General features: G+C 43.0%; 1 protein-coding gene across 2 annotated transcripts in view; it reads left to right on the top strand.

The window, feature by feature from the left end:
- The window catches only part of PIBF1 (progesterone immunomodulatory binding factor 1), a 190503-nt gene extending 171006 nt beyond the window's left edge, over positions 1–19497 (top strand). The window contains exons 17-18 of one of the 2 annotated variants that reach the window (XM_090024430.1): positions 15173–15352; positions 19159–19495. In XM_090024430.1, coding sequence (XP_089880556.1) covers positions 15173–15352; positions 19159–19215 — 237 coding nt within the window. In that variant the 3' untranslated portion in view covers positions 19216–19495. Of the gene's footprint in view, positions 1–15172; positions 15353–19158 lie in introns of both variants that reach the window. The other variant, XM_090024439.1, reaches the window with a different exon arrangement.
- Positions 19498–19943: the final 446 nt, after the last annotated feature.

The raw sequence follows: 19943 nt of genomic DNA, 5'->3' as shown, positions 1-19943 counted from the left end.
TACTACTGAATTTTAGGTGGATGAAGAATTTAACAGTTGGGTACGTTAATTCTTTTCTTGGAGTTGTAAGGTTCTGAATAGTTTGTTAGCTTTAATACAAATTCTTCAAAGAATATTGTTTGCTATTCAGCAATTACAGCTTTAAAGATATTTAAAAATCAAGTTTTATAATAAGGTCATAATAAATTATAATATATAATAAATAGTATAAATACTATATGTTAAAAAAGTTGTGTCACAAAATGTAGGTAAATGTCAACTAATTTATGTGGAATACAGGCATCCTCATTTTAAATAATATACTTAAGTCAGGACAAGTTTAGGTTAAAAAACAGAAATTTAAGCAAGAAATCATTGGCAGTAAGACATTTCATATATTTAAATTATATTACTTTTATTCATTTTTTTCATCTTTCCCGTGTCAGTTATGAATCTTCCAATCAATTGTGCTGGTTTTCCAGCTGTATAAAATTTATTTTTTATTTTTCTGATCTTTATTACAATATTTGAATATCAACAAATATAAACAAAACTTAATACTCATCAAATACTAAAAATAGGATGAATCAAACTAAGTTTGAGTTACTCTGCTGGAAGAAGTAATACCGTATAATCTATAATTTTTACTTAAAGGGCGCGTCCAGACAAGTACACACGTGCCTCTTGCAGCATCTCAAAGCAGTTTGAGGTGCCACAAGAAAAATACTGGGAACAAAAAAATTCCCCTGCGCTACATATTTGCAGCATGTACTCTAAATCTGACACCTGGAAATCCAGGTCAGGCAGCGCTGCAGCGTCAGCCATTCCTTTATACCTATGCTAGGTCAGCCCAACCTGACTTAGCCTGGCCTGCCCTGCTAACGTGCCTCTGGACAAGAACAGGATGGCTCCTGCTACCACCCACTGCTCCTGTCCAAAGATGCGCACTAGCAAAGTGTGCCAGGTACAGTCAGGTTGGGCCAGGCCCGTTCTTTTTGAGTGTGAGGTGGTGATGTGCGCCCACAGGGCTGTGTCTGCAAGCATGGCCCTGACAGGCCATCTGGCTGTTGCTGCCAGTGCCTGGGGCTGCGTGCTTGGCAGGGGGTGGGGGGCAGCTGGCTGAGGCATGAGGGTGCTTCAGTGTGGGGGCTACTTGCTGGCTAGCCCCATGCTGGTACACCATGATGCTCCAGCCAGACCCTCGGCAGCATGTTAAGCCATGTCAGAGCAGCCCCAGGCTGACACCCTGGGCCTCTTGCCATCCAGGGCTGCTCCAACCCAGCTCAATGTGCTGCAGTCCTGGGTGCATATGTAAATGTGACACCCAGAAGCAATAAGTGCCAGAGTTTATCGCTCTACATTACTGCATGTGTAAACTCGCCCACTGTAGCTTGTGCCTAAAGCAGCAATTGAGCTGACTCAGAGCAATTGAGCTACTATATGCAGTAGGCCATGACTTTGGAAAAATCTTTTTTTCTACATTCAGCCTTCCAAAATCAAGGGGTGTGTCTTATTTGGGGTCATCTGGTATGTGAGGAAATATAGTAATGCTCTTCTATTCTTTACTGTTCCCTTTTTTAATCTGTTCTTTGGGGACTTATGGCACATGCCCAACTATTGTTACCCATAACAGAGGGTTAGATTACTGTGAATATGTTTTTCATTACCATTGAATCCTGTGGTCTGCGAGTTCTGCCCACTGTGTATTTGCATTTGTAATTTAACTGAATCCTTCTAGTGCTTAGTTGCAGGCCTGCTATACTCAAGCATAACCTTTAGCTCCCACATGCTACCCCGACAGATAAGTTGGGGCAGAGGCCGGTGTCTGTTTCTAGCTCTGCTCTGAAGTTCCTTCCTCTGACTGGCCCCTTCCATGAGAGAAGGACTTCAGTTCAGTCACCCTTGGCCCAAGGCCGGTGCTGAGAGTTCTCCCCTTCACCGCCCCTTCAGATACTCGTGGACTAGCTCTAATTCACTTTGGCCACTCTGATTTACAGTTTAATCCTGCTGGTGTCACAAGGCAATGAAAGTACAAGGAACACGATTAAGTTTCACAAAGAAACTTCGTAAATTAGCAAACGTTATTCTTAACACAGCCGAGTTACAGTCCTAAGGTGGGAAAAAACTGACAGCATTTCTCGACCCTGAAAATCCCTGAATCTTGGTCAATATCCTAATGAAAAGCAAAATCCCCTATGTTCCCCCATGCAACTGCTTTTCCAGTTTAGTCTTCTGTTTCTGATGATGAACTGGCTTCCTTGCGTATAAACTTGTACTCCTGTTCTCTCTTTCTCTGGGGATTTTTCATGCTACATTCTTCTTCCCTCCCCTGGGGTGGTGGTTGAGGGGGTGTCAGAAAGGGAATCATTAAAAGTCAGTGGTTTTACTAGAAGCCAACCCATTTTTCTTTTCCATGTCAATCCAATTTCCCAGGCATAGCCTGCTGCAGAGTGAAGGGTCTAATCTACACTTAAGGATGCAATCAGCAAAACAAAGTAATGTAGAATTTGACAGACTGTGTTTTCCAAACTGTCACAGTTACCTCAGGTAACAGGTTCATTGATTGTGTTTTTGTTAGGGTCACTTGAGCTTTAGCAGGTGATTACCTGGGTGTTGTTACAGTGCTTGGCTGCGTGAGAGAGGAGCCAGAAGTGCACTAGTATATTATCCAGTGACTGGTTCCCTGATAAAAATGGGCATGCTACACACATAATTGGCACTCCAAAGTAAAAAACACCACTGCTTTGAAAAGAATTTTACTTTGAATACATATTCTTTGCAGTCCAGCACTTTAGAAGACTTTCCCTCCCCCCTTACCTTTTGCCTGAAAAAGTCCTTTTAGAAGCATTTTACGGGAAGTATTTGAGTATTCAAAATATTCTTAAAGTTTTGTGTAATTGTTGTTTAAAGGTTGTTTGGTTTTCTTTGGACTACTATTTTGCATTTGCTTCCTGAACGCACATTTTTTTAAATTGCTTTTGCAAACTCTTCCGTACAAAAGGAAGGATTTTCCTCATGTGTAGATTATAATTATTTAAGAGAGATAGTAAGAACAAAGGTTATTGTAGCATTTGGAATTGCATTGAAAAGATAAAAAATTGTCACTTTCTTCGTTGCTTTGGCAAATGCCTAGAACTTTTTCCAGTTATTTGTTTGATAGAACAGCATTCATTTTTTACAATGTTACCTCTACATCTGTAAGTTCTCTTTAATTTTGTTTGATCATATGAAGATCTGAAATAACATACTAATTTTGAATCTCTCATAGCCACTGAATTTGAGAAATGTTATAAGCATTGCCGATATGTGACATTTAAGCAATATTAAGGATACACAGACCATATTGATATGCACCTAAATCAATTACAGAAATTAAGCCATATTTTACATTTAAAAATGTAAGGCTACCCATTCATTTGTTCTTTCCTGCCCTGTAATTGCACTCAACCATCTATAAATGACCCTCTATGATCAAAGATAGTTTATTTAGCAGGGAGAATCAGTTTTTATCTGTTTGTGGACTGAACATATCCATTCCTCATACTTTTATGTTCTGTGTCAATTAGCCATTGTAAACAGTTTAAATAAAAACAATTAAGAATTATGTATGGGGCTCTTGTTTTATTTGCTCAGAATCAAAATTTACCATTGCTACAATTTCAAATGCTATTGAAACATGAGTACGCAAATGATATATAGCTTTTTCATATTACCTTTAAAAATCCTTAGATGCTTTATCAATTTAGTAGTTTGTAACTGTTTTAGAGGTTAGTGTTTTTGACACTAAATACGCAAAATGTTTTGAAGACAATAGTAATTCAACACTAACAGCAGCTGTGTTTAGCATTTGATCCTAAATTAATTATAATATAGAATTTTAAGAAACACTATTGTATTTGAGTATGTTGGTATTAGGCTTGTATAATATCAATAACCTAATGATATAAAGTGGTACGTGCTTTGTCTAATTCAGCTTGCGGGGAGAGAGCACTGGATGTGATACCCCTAGACTTTAGCAAGGCTTTTGACACTATCTCCCACAACATTATCATTAACTAACTAAGGAAATACTAGACAAAAGTACTGTAAGTTAGATTACACAACTTGATTGATCACTGTTCAGTGAGTAGTCCTCAATGGCTCAATGTCTAGGTGGTTTCAAGTGAGGTTCCTCAGGGGCTTTCCATTTAAGGGTCTGGTATCATTTAACATCTTCATAAATTATTTGGACAACTAGATTGAGAGGATGCTTATCAAATTTGTAGATGACCCCAAGTTGGGTAGAGCTTCAGATACTGTGAAAGATCCAGAATCAACTTGAATTAACTTGAGAAATGGTACAATGGGAAATTGGCTTCGTGGTCAGACCCAGAGGGTTGTGACTGGTGGCAGTCACTCATCATGGTGCCCTGTGACCAGTGGGGTCCCTCAAGGCTCTGTCCTGGGACCCATACTGTTCAACATCTTCATTAACGATGTGGACATTGGAGTCAGGAGTGGACTGGCCAAGTTCGCCAATGACACCAAACTTTGGGGCAAAGCATCCACGCCAGAAGATAGGCGGGTGATCCAGGCTGACCTGGACAAGCTCAGCAAATGGTTGGACGAGAACCTGATGGTGTTTAACACCGAAAAATGCAAGGTTCTCCACCTTGGGAGGAAAAACCTGCAGCACCCTTATAGGCTCAGCAGTGCTACGTTGGTTAGCACTACAGAAGAAAGAGACTTGGGGGTCATCATTGACCACAAGATGAACATGAGCCTGCAATGCGATGCTGCGGCTAGTAAAGCAACCAAAATGCTGGCGTGCATCCATAGATGCTTCTCGAGCAAATCCCGGGACGTCATTCTCCCCTTGTACTCGCCCTTGGTGAGGCCGCAGCTGGAGTACTGCGTCCAGTTTTGGGCTCCACAATTCAAAAAGGATGTGGAGAAGCTTGAGAGAGTCCAGAGGAGAGCCACGCGCATGATCAGAGGTCAGGAAAACAGATCTTACGATGACAGGCTGAGAGCCATGGGACTCTTTAGCCTGGAAAAGCGCAGGCTCAGGGGTGATCTGATGGCCACCTATAAGTTTATCAGGGGTGACCACCAGGATCTGGGGGAACGTCTGTTCACCAGAGCGCCCCAAGGGATGATGAGGTCGAATGGTCACAAACTCCTGCAAGACCATTTCAGGCTGGACATAAGGAAGAATTTCTTTACTGTCCGAGCCCCCAAGGTCTGGAAAAGTCTGCCAGCGGAGGTGGTTCAAGCACCTACATTGAACACCTTCAAGAGTAAATTGGATGCTTATCTTGCTGGGATCCTATGACCCCAGCTGACTTCCTGCCCTTTGGGCAGGGGGCTGGACTCGATGATCTCCCAGGGTCCCTTCCAGCCCTAATGTCTATGAAATCATATCAATCGCATTAAATTCAATAAGGAAAAGTGTAAAATCCTGTGCTTGTGACAGAATAACTGCATGCATAAATATAGACTGGCCAGGCTCCAGTACTGCAGAAAAGAACCTAGGGGTTACAGTGGATCTTAGGCTGAATATGAGCCAACAGTGTGCCAACGGCATACTTGTATGAACAGGAATGTTACTTGCAAATAGAGAGACCAGTAGTTAGCCATGTTAGTCTGAAATCAGGCAGAAGACAGGGCAGACTGGAACCTTATACACTAACTAATTCAGAGAGGCATACATTTTCATAAGCTATATCTTACTTCATCAGATGTTATGAAGGAACCTTCAGGGAAAGGGAAGGGACCTCGCTTCAAAACAGATGTGGACAGATTGGAAGTGCACAGAGTGCCCAGCAGAGTGACAAAAATTATTAGAGGCCTCGGAAATGACTTATGAAGAAAGTGTGAAAGAACTGAGATTATTTAGTCTGGAAGAAAGATGAGGAATTTGAGAACCGTCTTCAGATATGGGAAGGGCAGTTTATGAAGTGGATTTAAAGAAATTTTTCCTTGTGGCTGCAGGAGACAGGACTAGGAGCAATGGCTTTGAGATGCAACAGAGGAAATTTAGGTTGGACATTAGGAAGAACTTTCTGACCATGGGGTTGGTCAACCACTGGAATAGTCTGCCTAGAGAAGCTGGAAATTTTCAAAAGCAGGTTATATAGATGCTTCTCTGTATTGATACTACCTTGAGCAGAGAGCTGGACTAGATGACCTCATGAAGTCCCTTCTAGCCCTATTTTCCTATGATCCTATGATTGCTGTAAATGTAGGGTTACCATATTTCCAAGTCCAAAAAAAAAGGACACCTGTTAGAGGGAGGGGCAGGGCAGGGGTATGATGGTGGGGGGTGGGTTGATGCCCTGCCCCTGCCCATTCTGTTGCCGCTCACCCTCCCCAGCCCTGCTCATGCTCCTCACTCCATATCCACTGACCCAAGCCCTGCCAATGCCCCTCACTCACTCCCAAACAGCAGTACACTGCCCTCCACCCCTTGTTGGTGCCCCTCACTTCTGACCCGCAGCCTCTGCCCTGCACACCCAACCCACAGTCAGCCGTCCAATCCACCCATGCCCCTCACTCCTAATCTGCAGCCTTCTGCCAGCCCTGCTGGTGCCCTTCACTCCTGACCTGCAGCACCTGCCGCCCTCCCAGCCCTGCCAGTTCCCCTCACTCCCAACCTGCAGCCCTCTGCCTCCCAGCCCTGTTGGTGCCCCTCACTCATGACCTGCAGCCCCCTACCCCCCAGTGCTGCTGGTGTCCTGCACTCTGGACCTGCAGCCTCTGCCCCCCAGTTCTGCTAATGCCCCTCACTCTTGACCCACAGACCCCTACCCTCTCAGCCCTGCTGCCCAAGCAACTCCCACATTGCGCATGCACGCTCTCTCTCTCTCTCTGTCTCTCACTCACCTGGCAATTACCTGGCTTGCCAGAGCCCGTGCAGGGAGCACGTGACCCCCAGCAGCCAATCACCTTGCCTGCTGCTCCCAGCTCTAAACAGCCAGCCGGGGAGAGCAGAAAATGCAGACATTTGCTCTTATTTTTAAAAATTGATTCGGGAAAACCCGGATGGATGGTAACCCTAGTAAACGACACACCTAATTTAAAAAAAGACTGCATCTATATTTATTAATTTACACGCAAAACTACTTTTGCTGTTTTTTAATTAAGCTGCTACAGACCATTGCCAACAAAATGCAAAGATAAACACAAATAAAGCATTCAGACCCTATTACCGATGCATTCCTCCGTCTGTTTTCTTAGCTGCAGCTACCTCCCTTCCACCAATATCCCCCTATTTACCTCCATACTCATTCTGAACCAACAGTAGACACCCTTACACTCTGACTTATTAGTGGTTATATGTACAAGAATTTTAGCCTTATTGGTTTGATTATGGTGTTCATAAATTGGATAGTATATTTCCCATACTGAGTTTTGTATTGGTTTAAGTAAAGTAGGGTATCAGATTGCTTTGAGCTATGGGGCCTTTTTAGTCTATGAAAATGTATATGAATCAGTGATCTATGATGAAGCTGAAAAGAGAAATTTCTGAGTGGTAGAAAAGGGAGGGTCAGATTACTGTAATAGTTCACTTCTTTACATTTTGGTATTTGTGTTGGTGTGGGGTGCAGTTTAGCAACCTTAGCTGAAAGTTGACCAAGTGTTCTAGCAAGGAAATATTTCAGGTTTGCCATTAAGTGCATATCAGCACTGTTTAGTCCTCCACATGGCTAGCTATCAATAGTAGGGGTGCACCGATAGAGATTTTGGGGCAAATACAGATATCCAATTTTTAAGGAGGCATATCAGTTGATACTGATCCGATTTCCAATGTAGCTTGGAGAGCTGCCTCCAGATGGTAAATCTGTTGTGGAAGGGGAAGCGGGGGCAGATCAACCCCCCCCCATGGTGAGGGAGGGGGCAGGTGATGCCCACCTGGGGCAGGGTGGACCATAGGATGAAGGCGTGGTTCAGGAGTGGGAGGAGCTTCTGCCACTGCTTGCACCCTGGGAGGTTGGGGAGGAGGCATGTGCCCCCCCAGATTTGCGTGGAGCGAGCAGGTGGGCTGCAGCTGTGGGCTGGAGCTGGGCTCCTCTTGCCAGGGGCTGGGCTCAGAGTGGGGGCTATGGAGGGGGCTGCAGCAACCCTGGTTTTCACCACAGCTCCCTCCCAGTGCCACTGCTGCCGCAGGTCCAGTGCAGCCTCAGCTCTTCCCAGCTCAACTCCCGCCTCCCCTCACACACCGAGAAGAGCTGGGGCTGCGCTGGGTGTGCAGTGGCAGCAGCACTGGGTTGGAACTGCCCCCCCAATGAGCCGTGCCTCCATCCTGCACCCCGTGTGGGGGGAGGTGGGGGTTGAGCTAGAAAGAGCTGGGGCTGCACCAGGCAGGCAGGCACCAGCAGTGTTGGGAGGGAGCGACAGCAAAATTTGGGGTGGCTGCGCCCCCTCCATAGCCCTCGTTCCAAGCCCAACCCCTAGTGAGAAGAGTCCGGCTCCAGCCCACAGCTGCAGCCTGCCTGTTCACCCGGTGCAGATCCGGGGGCACATGCCACCCCACACCTGCCCTCCCAGGATGTGTGCAGTAGCGAGAGTCCCCCCCCGCCACAACAAGCCATGTCTCCATTCTGCACCCCACCCCAGTTGAGAAGTGCCTGCCGCTGCCCGTTTCCTCCCTGTGGGGCTGGGGGGTTGATCACCACAACAGACTTACCAGCTGGAGGCATCTGTCCACACTGCCGGACTGTGCTTGCTGCCTGAGTGCTGTGTTATGGCTGTGCACACACACACTGGCATTTATCAGCCAAATTATCAGCCCCATCGGGCTGATTTCTGATATAGCCAATTTTCTTTACGTCAGTACTAATCCGATATTGAACCAATGTATCAGTGCACCTCTAATCAACAGTGATGTGCCCCTGCAAAATTGAACTCCTCTCCCATTTCTGACCTCAACCAGCCTACTTACAATCCATAACACAATCCATCTGTATCTCCCTTCTCTTCCTTACCCCTTTGTTTTCCTGTGATAATCAACACCACAACTTCTTCACTTTTAGCTCTTCACAAGACTTCCACATCTCTTTCAACCTCATACAGTCCTAATGCAGCTCTGATTCCCTATATTCTCTCCATCATAAATATGTGGCTTACCTATGTGTTTTCCTGTGGTGCTGCATAATACATTTCAGTGAAGAAGTTGGCAGGAATGTATGGCAAGCCAGAGGCTGAAAACAGATGGGATGGCATGGTGTGGGTAATCGTGCATGGTGAAGGACTCGCGTGAGGAGAAGATTTTGTTTAAGTGGTTCTGGCTTGTGGAACTAGAGCTGTGCAAGTAGCATGGCATAGGGAGAAACATTATTATTCATAGTGCTCTCCCTCCCCCCATGGAATTACTGGCTTTTTTTATCCATTACACCAAGGCAGCAGTGTCAGGAATAGCCCTTCAGTCTGATGTCCCAATATAGCAGGGGTCAGCAACGATTTTGCGTAAAGTGCCAAAAACACCTGCAGCCTCAACTTTGTAAGATGTTGGCGTGCCAGGGGTGGATGGTGGGGGAGCTGTGAGGAGCCCAATCCTTGTTGTGGCAGCGTAGCCCCAGCCTCTTCCCCACCATCTGCCATGAGGCACACTTGTCAAACAAAGTGTGACATTTGCATGCCATGTTCTGGCACCCGAGCTAGGGTTTGCCTACCCCTGCAATATAGTGATGCTCATTTCACACCTTTTGTTTTTTTTTACTTTGTATGAGTGCCAGTGCTAGAGGAGCTAAACATCTCCACGGAGGAACTGGTACTTATAGGGTTCTTCACAACACTAGTGTATCAGTCAACACAGTAGCTGTGAGGAAGCAATTTAAATGCTGACACCCATGATGGAAAAGGAAATGAGCCCCTCACCCCAGGATCTCCTGTAAAAACTTTACACCCCGGTTCAGGTTACGCACAATCCAAAACGTATCTGTTACCAACCAACACACAAGTCTTTTCCTTTCCAGTCCTATGCACATTTGTATTAGTCCCCCTTCCTTTCTCTTCAAGGCCCTGTTTACCCTGTCCTGTCCCACAAATCCTTGCTCTTTTGAGCCACAGAGCTCCGTCTCTATCCCCCCAATGCTTTTGCAGACATCCTAGGATCTCTGTAATGAGCAGAGCTGGTGAGTCATGGAAGCAGATTAACAACATCAGATAACAAAAATCAGTGATGGATCTGAGCACCACATTTGGTTTGTTTTTACAGAGGGCCTTGTTGCACATTAATTTTAGGCAACTCCTGGAGCTCTTAACCCCTGGATTGTCCACACATTAACACCTGAAACTAGTTTTAAGCAGACTATAGGTGGCTTCAAGTTACACCACTCCAGGACAGGTTTCTATCTGATCCATGTTACACAGCTCCTGTTCCAGTAATGCGTGACCATTCCCCACAGATGAACCACCCTAGTCACAGTTCCAGCATCCCAGGATGGCGAGTCTCCTCCCCACCCCTCTGTTCTTTGTGGACAACATTTCCACTCCCCGAAATCTACTGCCCAGAGAGCAGTTCTGACACCAAGCCAAATCCCCCACTTGCCTGTCATGGTGTGACGTTCCCACTCCCAGGGGTGTAACCCTATGCAAACTGCCTGCAGAGCACATGCCACCTAGCTAGTTTGCAGGACATTGGATGGGTCTAGGGGGAATGGGAGAAGGAACAAGGTGTAGGGGGCTGGATTGGGTCCCCATGAGCTGAGGCTTCCTTCCTGGGGCAAAGGCACTAGCTCCCCCAAAAGTACCTTCCCTCTCCGCTCCTGCCTCCCCCCACCACATCCCAATACCAAATCCCAATTTATTAAAACATGAGACCTTTTTTAATTTACTTCTGTTTATTTTGTTATAAATTCTTTTTTTGACTTATTTTTGTCCTTCAGTAACTGACTTTCTTCCCCCACCCCACATTTCCTTTCCACCCTTCCTCCACCCCACATTTTCTTTCCACCTCCCATTTTGTTACCCACCACCATCCCATTAAGTTAACTCTCTGCCTCCCAACTTCGTATTCCTGTCCCCTTGTCCTGACCCTGCCACCACCACCCCCTGCAACCCATTTCTAACCCCCACTACCTAGAGCAGGGATAGAAGCCTGTTCTGGGTCACCAGCCCTGTAGTGGCAACTCACAGCTGTAGCTCCTAGTGAGGCCCCTGCTTGCCAGCCTTCCAGTGACTTGCCACTGGAAGGCTGGCAAGCAGGGGCCGTCAAAGAAGGTTTTTAGCCTTAAGTGTGACTCCTCCAAACTCAAGCTAGCACTAACACTGATCAACTTTTAAGCAGCTCAAAGTGTGACATGTAACAAGGACCAGAGTCTGCATTGGTCAATCTAAATTAAAAAGGACTAATTCTTTGGGTGTGGACAGACATAACACTTAAAGTGTATTTAGAATGCTCAGTATACCCCAAGAGATGTACAAGCCACTTTCAACCAATTTAAACTTCCTGGGGCATTTCAAAATCACACCAAGAAAATCAAATACTATTCTGAGCCAGCTCTCCTTGAACCAGTTCTATGTTATGCGCAGACATAGTGCCTAGTGCCTCGTCAGTCCTCCAGGTATCACAAACTGCACCACTCCTCACCCCTTCGAACCCATGCAGGGCAATGGGGCTGCTCTGGGTTGCAACCAGGACTGTACTGCCCACAGTTTAATTGTCTACGGAGACCACAGTCAGCAGGGGTGGGGAAGCAGAAAGCTCCTGTGGCAGTTTCACTTTCCTGCAAGGGGTCCTTATTTGGAGTGGGAGGGTAGCCCAGTTCTGAGGGGAGTAGGGAGTATCTTCATAGCCTCCTGCTTGTCACCACAGGTGGGTGGGTGGTTGTGCCTGTCATGATAAACACCTGTTAATTGCTGGGTAGTTATTGGGGGAAATAGCCATTACACTATGGGCACTTAATAGAACAGAATGGCTATCAATTCCTTGCTCAATATGAACTGAATTAGCCCATTAACTATTAATTGTTCATACCCCTGTCTTTCTCTTCAAGGCCCTGCTCATCCTCTCCCATGTCCCACATAACCCTGCTCTTTTTTTTGAGCCACAAGTCTCTCTCTAGCCCTCTGATGCTTTTCCAGGCATCCTAGGATCTCTGCAATGAGCAGAGCTTGTGGCCTGCCCTGCCTAACAGGTTAGACATATCTCTATGCAGCTGCTGAAAAACAAGGTACTTGAATGGTTGGAAAAGCTGGGGAATTCTTGGTGGTCCCCCAGAGAGCACCCAGCCCCTAAGAACCACAAGCAGGGGTACACACAGCCCCCCAGGATCAGGCAAACCCTCCATTCCCAACACCCTGCAAGTCATCCTTCTCTTCTAAAGGAATCCCTGGGCAACTCCAGGCACTGCCTCCTGGAAGGCATGTTGGCCTAAGTACACTACCAACCATTAGTGGCATTTTGGCAGCAGTTCAGTCCCTTCAAATTGTGAGTTGTGCTGAGAACCCCTAGCACTGTATGTTTGGATATTTCTGTCTAGGGGCAATTGTGAAATGGTTCCCAATCAGATCAGTGGTTCAAATGTTATGTCTGTCCACACCCTTTAAGTTTAAAATTCAAAGATTTCCTTAAGACCAAGATAGGTTGTATGGTTTTGGATTTCAGAATTATTTATTTGAAGTACATGAATACAAGGAAAGATAGGTGATCCTGCCACATTTGCAAAACAGACGTTTTCTCAGAAAAGGTAAATCTTCTGAAAAGTTAATAAGCCAAAATCAGACACCTATGGAAACAAAAATAATCTCCAGTGAAATTAACAGAGTTAGCAGGGTCAGACCAATCACCAGAATTGGGGGTCAGGAAGGAATTTTACCCCATGATCAGACTGGTATGGACCTGTCACGGCTTTTGCCTTCCTCTATAGCAGGGGGCATGGTCCTCTGCCCGGGACCTTGAGTGTATATTGACGACATTTTATAGAAGCAGGACATTAGCTGCAGTGGTTCCCCTTCTTTACCTGTGAGATGTTAGGTGTTAGGTCTGTGTTGTGTCAGGGTTAAGGGTAGTTATGTAGAGTTTAGATTATGGTGGTATGGGATATAAGTGAGAGAGGGATGATTCTGCCTTAGGCAGGGGTTAGGCTCTGAGGTCCTTTCCAGCCCTACTTCTCTATGACTCTATGACCATCAAATAACAGAGGTACATTTAGGAGAAGAATCTTGCTCACTGGAGGACTTTTCTGGCTAAATTTCATCATTAAGGTTTCAAACAGAGGGATTATATAGTCCAACTTTGTGGGTAGATGTTAGTGTTATCTTAGCTATGCTCCCATAATAAATTCAGAAGCTATTCTAAGTTAATATGTAAATTGTAGGACAAATTCTCAAATCCGGTCTAGTTTCTTCACATTATTTGTGTTGTGCAAAGCAGTCACATCACAATTCTAGCCACATTTGTCCATCTAAGTATTCCACTACCAAGGTGGATGCTCAGAGCTGTGTAAAACTCCAGAGCTAACATCCCAACTTAGGAAACCACACAAACTTCTGCCCTGCCAGTTTTGCCTCCCAGTAAGGTTTCCAAAGCAAAACTTTAAACTTCTTACTCTTACAAGTGTTTATTGGACTTGAACTAGTTTGGGTCTGAAACTAAACTCTTCATCAAATCTGAGTGAAAAGTCTTAGATTTTGCCGTGTTTTTAGGCACAACTTCAAACGTTATAACATTTTTACCCACATAATCCAATTCAGGATTTAGTTATATGAATACCACTTGCTAATGTCAAAACATTGCTTACGTGTGAGTTAAATCTCCAGTGCTGGAGCATGTATTTGTAATATACTTGCCTGAGTTATTTTCATCGAGAAATTCTGTCTATGTATCACTTTGGCAACATCTTTGCAGAGTTTACAACTTTCAACAACATGCTGGCATCCACTATGCAGTCCTTTTAAACAGCTGCTCTGCAGTTGAGCTGTTTTAACATGCCACCACACATGGCTGAATTATGCAAATAGTTAATATTAAATGACCTAGACACAAGAACAGTTTGTACACTGCATGAAGTTGTTTGGTCTGTATAGTAGTGGGATTTCATTCATATAACTGAGTTAGTAAATGCCAGTTTATTAATTAAATAGAAGAGTGCTGTATTAAGAAGTAATCATTTATAACCTATAATAACCGTGTTGCTTGTTTTTGGCACTCAGCTGTAAACATAAATTACATTGTTTTGGCTAAGCGATTAGATGCATGTAAGAATTAAAAATGCTGCTATTGAAATTATTGAAAACAATAATTACAAAAATAAAACCTTATGAGTTAAAAAATATGTAAGATTGTTTTGAGCTGTCTTCTGAATGATAGTTGCGCTGACTTGGCAGTTCTGGTCAGCCATAATAATTCATAAATAGTAACAAGATGGAGTGCAAAACAGCTGCTGAAGGACCATTTTAGAAGAAAAAAGTTATGAAACTTATTTTTTTATAATTGCATCCATTAAAGATGAAGAAATAGTAACAGGAAATAGGAGGTGCAAGGAGACAACCAAAGAGAATAACAGATTAGAGTTTACTGTATGTCTTAAAAAATCTGTTTCTTCAGTTAAGTAAGAATGGTGTTTTTAATTTTTACAGTTTGTTTACTTAGCAATGTATTAAAATATCTAGGTCAATATGCATCCTTCTTACTGCTATATTCCCTTCTCTTCTACATTTCACTGTTTCTCTTTTCAGTTGTTACTTTTTCATTCCACAGATCATGATTCTGTTCCTGCCTTTTGCTTTAGTCTGTTCTAAGCCGCCTTTATCAATTGATTGTTTTGTCTAAAAACTTATGTTTGTTTGGTGGGGGTTTTTTATGTCTGCATTTAGAAGACATGCACTCTAACCCTCTGAGCACAACTTGTCTTAGCCCCTCAAATTGGATTCTGTAAGTTTCTTTGCTTTACAAAAAGTATCTCTAAAAGAATTGTTTTAAATTAAATGGCAGCTTAAATGAAAAAAGAGATAGTGAGATCCTTAATGCACTGTAAATACTTTCTCTTGTGCCACTTAGACATTATGATATTCTATTTCTATAAATCTTCCATGCCTTTTTACCTTATTGCTCTTTTTAGTAGTTCCTAATTAGTAAACTGTTTAACTGATTATAGAGTTAGTGATCCATCAATTTTGGTTTGGTAAACAGAAATGCATTAATAGGTAATCATTTTAGTAGGTTAGTGTAGTCTTATTGAATAACTTAGCATTTTTTATGTTTTTACAGGAATTAGCAGTAATGAAGCAAGTTCTTATTAGTCTGCATGGTAAACACTATGGGGAGAATTTCCCTCAGTTCCATAGCAATGTAAAAAGTTCAGCTGCAAACCACAAATCAAACTCTCCTGTAAAGTTGCCATCAGAACATGGGGAAGAAAATGTATTTATGCCCAAACCAACATTATTTGTAAGTACAATAAATTAAATAAGTGATCTAGGCCTTTTGTTCACAGTGTTATTCTTTTTATTTAAAAAAAACCCTCCCTGCTTTTATATGTATGAATGTGTATGTTTGTCTTTCTGAAGAAATAATCTGACAAGATTCTCATTCCGCTCCCTCTGTTGATCCCACATTGCCACACCAGAAACTTGAACCCTTCTAGGTCTAAAGCTGCTTAGTAATTAAGAGTTTCAAAAAAAATATTATCATTACTATTATTATGTTGGTGGCAGTGGTGTTACTGTTTTTGTTGTTTAGACTTAGATTCTGTCCTATCCAGAAAATCTGAAAGCAGTTTATTGCAATGGTGCTCAACATTTGAGAGCAGGGGACTAGGTACTTGCTGCCCAGCTGCACCATGGGTCACCACTCTCCTCCAGGTGAGGAGGGCAGGCGAGAGGTGGCCTGTTCCAGGCAGCTTAGCTGGGCTGGGTTCTTGGCAACTACTGCCATGGTTATGGAGGTGGGGTCAAGGGAACTGGCTCCTAGCTATTTTGCAGAGTCTCCCATTACCTGCAACCTCTGGATTCAGGCTTATCAGAGCCCAAGGGCACTGGTTAGAGCCTACAGCACCCCCAGTCTCCGCCCTGTGACACAGATAGCAGAGCCATTAATGACAGGGTCCCCCAGCATAGAAATGCCCCAAGTAGTGTTGGCAGCAGCTCCCAGGTCACCTCCACAAGGGGATGGAACAGCAGCGGCCCAGGAGACCCAGCCCCCATGTGCCAAGCAGAGATGGAGCTGGTGTAGAAACCAGGATCACTTAGTGACCCTGGACCTAGAGGGGAAGAAATGGGCCAGGCACACACCCCAGATCAGTGCTGAGCACCCTCCAGCCCCAGCATCCTTAACTGGGCACCTCAGGAGGCCTCTGGCAGTCTCTAGTGCTCTTTCCATATTCTGCACAGCACTTCCCCCTCCATCCCTGCAGCCCAGTCCTGAGCTCCTGCTTCAGAGCAGCACTGATCCCTCATGCTGGCTGGATCCAGTCACTTCGTTGATCAGATCTGGTCCACAGGTTGTTAGTTGAGCACCACTGGCTCCGTAGTAACAGACAACTAGTCCACAAGATAAGGAACAGCAGACTCCCCAGTCAACACCCAAAAACTAAAACTCCCCCACCTCCGCAGTTCCAGCTTCCCTGCCTATTACCAAAAAGAGCAAATCGTCTGGCCCATCCCAGCTAAGCTTCCCGACCCACATTCTGCATATGGAAACCTCTTCCTACTCTTCCCATGCCACCTGCCCACCCATTCCCACTGCCTCACATCCAAAATAGATGCCTGCCTCCTCCCTCACCAGCTCACACCCCTCTCTCCTACCAAGTGTCTATGGCTTTCCCCCCAAACCCACAAATTTTCCACCTCTTGCCAACAAACACAAAATTGAAGTAAAATAATAACAATCAAAAATCAACAATCAAAATAGTAACAGGATAACAATCAAAAGACCCTCCATCTCTCTGCTAAACTTCGTCCTTGAACATCACCCTAAGATGACGCCTGCCCAGGGAGGCCTGCAGCTCTGTCGGGCCTGCAGGCTGGCTGGGTTCTTCTCCCTTAGTTTGGGTGGCTAAGATATAGATTAGCAGTTTAGTATTGAATATAAAACCTTAAAATATTTTTTCCATATAAAACCATTTTAAAAAATTCTGTTTGGGAGGTATTGCCATCTCCTCTTGCAAGAGGTCACTATCACTCACATGAGGAACTCCCTGTAAACATCTCTAAAACATCCTCAAATCTTTCCTTTGCCTTGATGCTTTCAAGAATTTGACAGCCATTAGGCAACTGAAGTGCTAAGATGCTTGCCTATCGTACTGATCTATATTATCTCATCTTTCCATGTACTCTCCTTGCTTTACCATATGTGTTCTCTTATCCTATACTAAGATTGTAAACTCGCAGAAGCAGGGGCTGTTGTTTTGATCTGAGGCTGTTCTGTGCCTGGAACTGCTAGGCACTGGTAATGTAAATGACACAATAATAGTTTTATGTGTGGATGTACCAAGGGTACACCTCAAAGAATTGATCTTGAGAGGTGATAATGGACCATTTTAACATGAAATGGACTGGTGAGCATGGAGGATTTCTTTCAAGGGCAACAGACATTGAGTCACAATACTCACTTTTTCAACTCAGTGCAAGCTTCAGCTTCAAAGACAGACTTAGACAGTTTCTCAGTTATAAGTGAGGTCCCTTCCAGCTCTGCTTTCCTAGATCCTGTGATCTTTAGGAACAGTTGTATCTTTAGAGTGATACTTCCAGATAGGCTGAGGCCCATACATGTTATATTAGACACTTAAGCAGAAAAGTGAGTAAGATCTACCTCAATTTACATCGTTTTATAGCTTCTAAAAGATTTACGATCCTGCTCAATGAGGTAAAAATGAAATAGCTCGGGGAAGGGAACGGAAGAGAAATATTATCAGGACATAATGAATGCATTTTCTGTAGTGCCTTTTCATTCAAATTGATTAATATATTTTACATGAAACCTCACAACAGCGCTTGGAGATAGTCATTCCCCCCATTTTCAGCTAGATAAACAGAGGCACCAAAGATAAGTGATTTGCATACTTTTCTTTCAGAGAGCTGGGAACAGCATACAGAAGTCTTAACTCCCAGTTCACTGCCTTAAATTATTCTCCCATTTTCTGAGAAATATTGGACAGGTTAAAAGACTTTTTTCCTTGGTTAAAAGGTGGGGGTGGAATTTCATAAATTAAGCTGTAGCAGCGGTAAATGTGTTTTCCTACCAGTCTTAATATTTATTTTCTAAGTATTTCATTTCTGATTAAATTTACAAGCCATATAATTAACAGCTGGAATGAAAGTACATGCTGTTTCAATATTGTCTCCCATTTCTTTGGCTGGAACTGTTACCTAATGATTTCCCTTACAGGAATTCTTTAACAAGTATTAAATCCTAAATGAATTTTGTAAGAAACCTAACACATGCCTCTATCCTGTTGAGGCCATGAGGTTGATTTAAGAGAGATTTTCTTAGCAGTAATTATATTTATCACTTATCTGTTGAAAATGTTCTGCCCTGGAGCTTGGGAGCATCAGGGACAGAGAGCAGATTCTTTTCTGCCTTTGAAGGGTCCATATCCATACCACTGTTTGTTCTCTAGATCTGTGTTGGTGGGATGAAGTCCTTGCTAGTTCAATTGAAGAGGAGATGATTCATTACTTGTACCTCTCCCACTTCCTTTGTATTAATTGTCTGTGCAAGCAATTGCTGAAGTTGCCACAGGAATATTAAGCAGTCATGAATGGGTGACAGGTAAACCCACAAAACTGAGAATGTGAGGGAAGCTAATTCACAGATATCTCCAACAATTAAATGTACTTGATGCTACTGGACTGTTGGAAAAACCTTGTTCTTCTTTAATTTTTAAAATTCTGTATTCCCATTTGCAAATCGTGGCATACTGCTTTGTACTAAGTTACCATCGTCTTTTTAAATTGAAAATGAGGTGGCATTACAATACTAATTCCTCAACTGTGGAGTTCACAGGTCTTTTTCATCTTGATAAAGATTTTTTAAACATAATTCAATAATTTGGGTCATAACATGAAACTTTCTTTTAACGACTTAGATATAGAGGCCTTTATGCCAAATACACTAATAATACAGGTTTGAATACAGTTTAATCATTCAGATTAATTTAAATAGAACAATACATTGCTATTATGAATGGCAGGCAAAAGGAGAGTTATGTAGACTTCATGTTTTCCCTCACAAGTAAAGTATTCTTTATTTTACAGACAAATAAAGAAGCACCTGACTGGTACAGGAAACTGAAACAGAAAACAGCACCATAACTTTTTTCCACAATTTATTAGTTTGAGATTTTTTCTTTGAAGAATGAAGCTGTGACCATAATCATGTCCTCTTTGCTGCACAAATAAATATGCATTTTCAGCTGTATTTTTATATCTGTATTGTGGTTTAAATAGTGTATTTTAACATTACTATTAAATATGTCCAGTGGAAAAATTTAAGTAATCGAGTCATGTTTTTAACTATTAATACATTTACATTCAAAATAATAAATGCTAACATGTTATGTGTGTACAATCTGGCTACTAAAAAGTTTCTTATTGAGAATATTCAAATGAATGTATATTTCAGTTTTGCTATATTGTTTTTCTTGGAAACTGGGCTTCGTACCTCATTTCTGTAATTGTTCTGGTTTCTAGAATCTTAAGAAACAGTTATGAAGTAGTAGCAGACTTCCACTTCCTAAGAATGAAATCAGTTTCAAGAGGCAAAAGTTTAGGCCTTTGTTAAACTAGTTAAAGCATTTTCTGGTAACAAAATAAACTCTGATATTACTTAGTAAAAGCAAGTAAGAAGACAGGTGAGGTTTAGTTAGTACAAAATGTCAGAAAAGCTTTCCAATGTCATCTGAGAGGAATTTTTTCATCACTGAGTTAAATTCTGTACGAAGTAAGCTTGTTTTACTCTTCACTTTTAGGCCAAAATGTGTACATGTAATAAAACTGCATATCTTGTGTGATAAATCATTTGAAGGCCAAACACTGCTGCC

The sequence above is a fragment of the Crocodylus siamensis genome, chromosome 1, assembly GCF_052110815.1.
Source record: "Crocodylus siamensis isolate JL-2025a chromosome 1, ASM5211081v1, whole genome shotgun sequence".
NCBI classification, from domain to species: Eukaryota; Metazoa; Chordata; order Crocodylia; family Crocodylidae; genus Crocodylus; species Crocodylus siamensis.
Note: the sequence above shows the minus strand (reverse complement) of the source record. Positions and strands in the feature narration are given on the sequence as shown.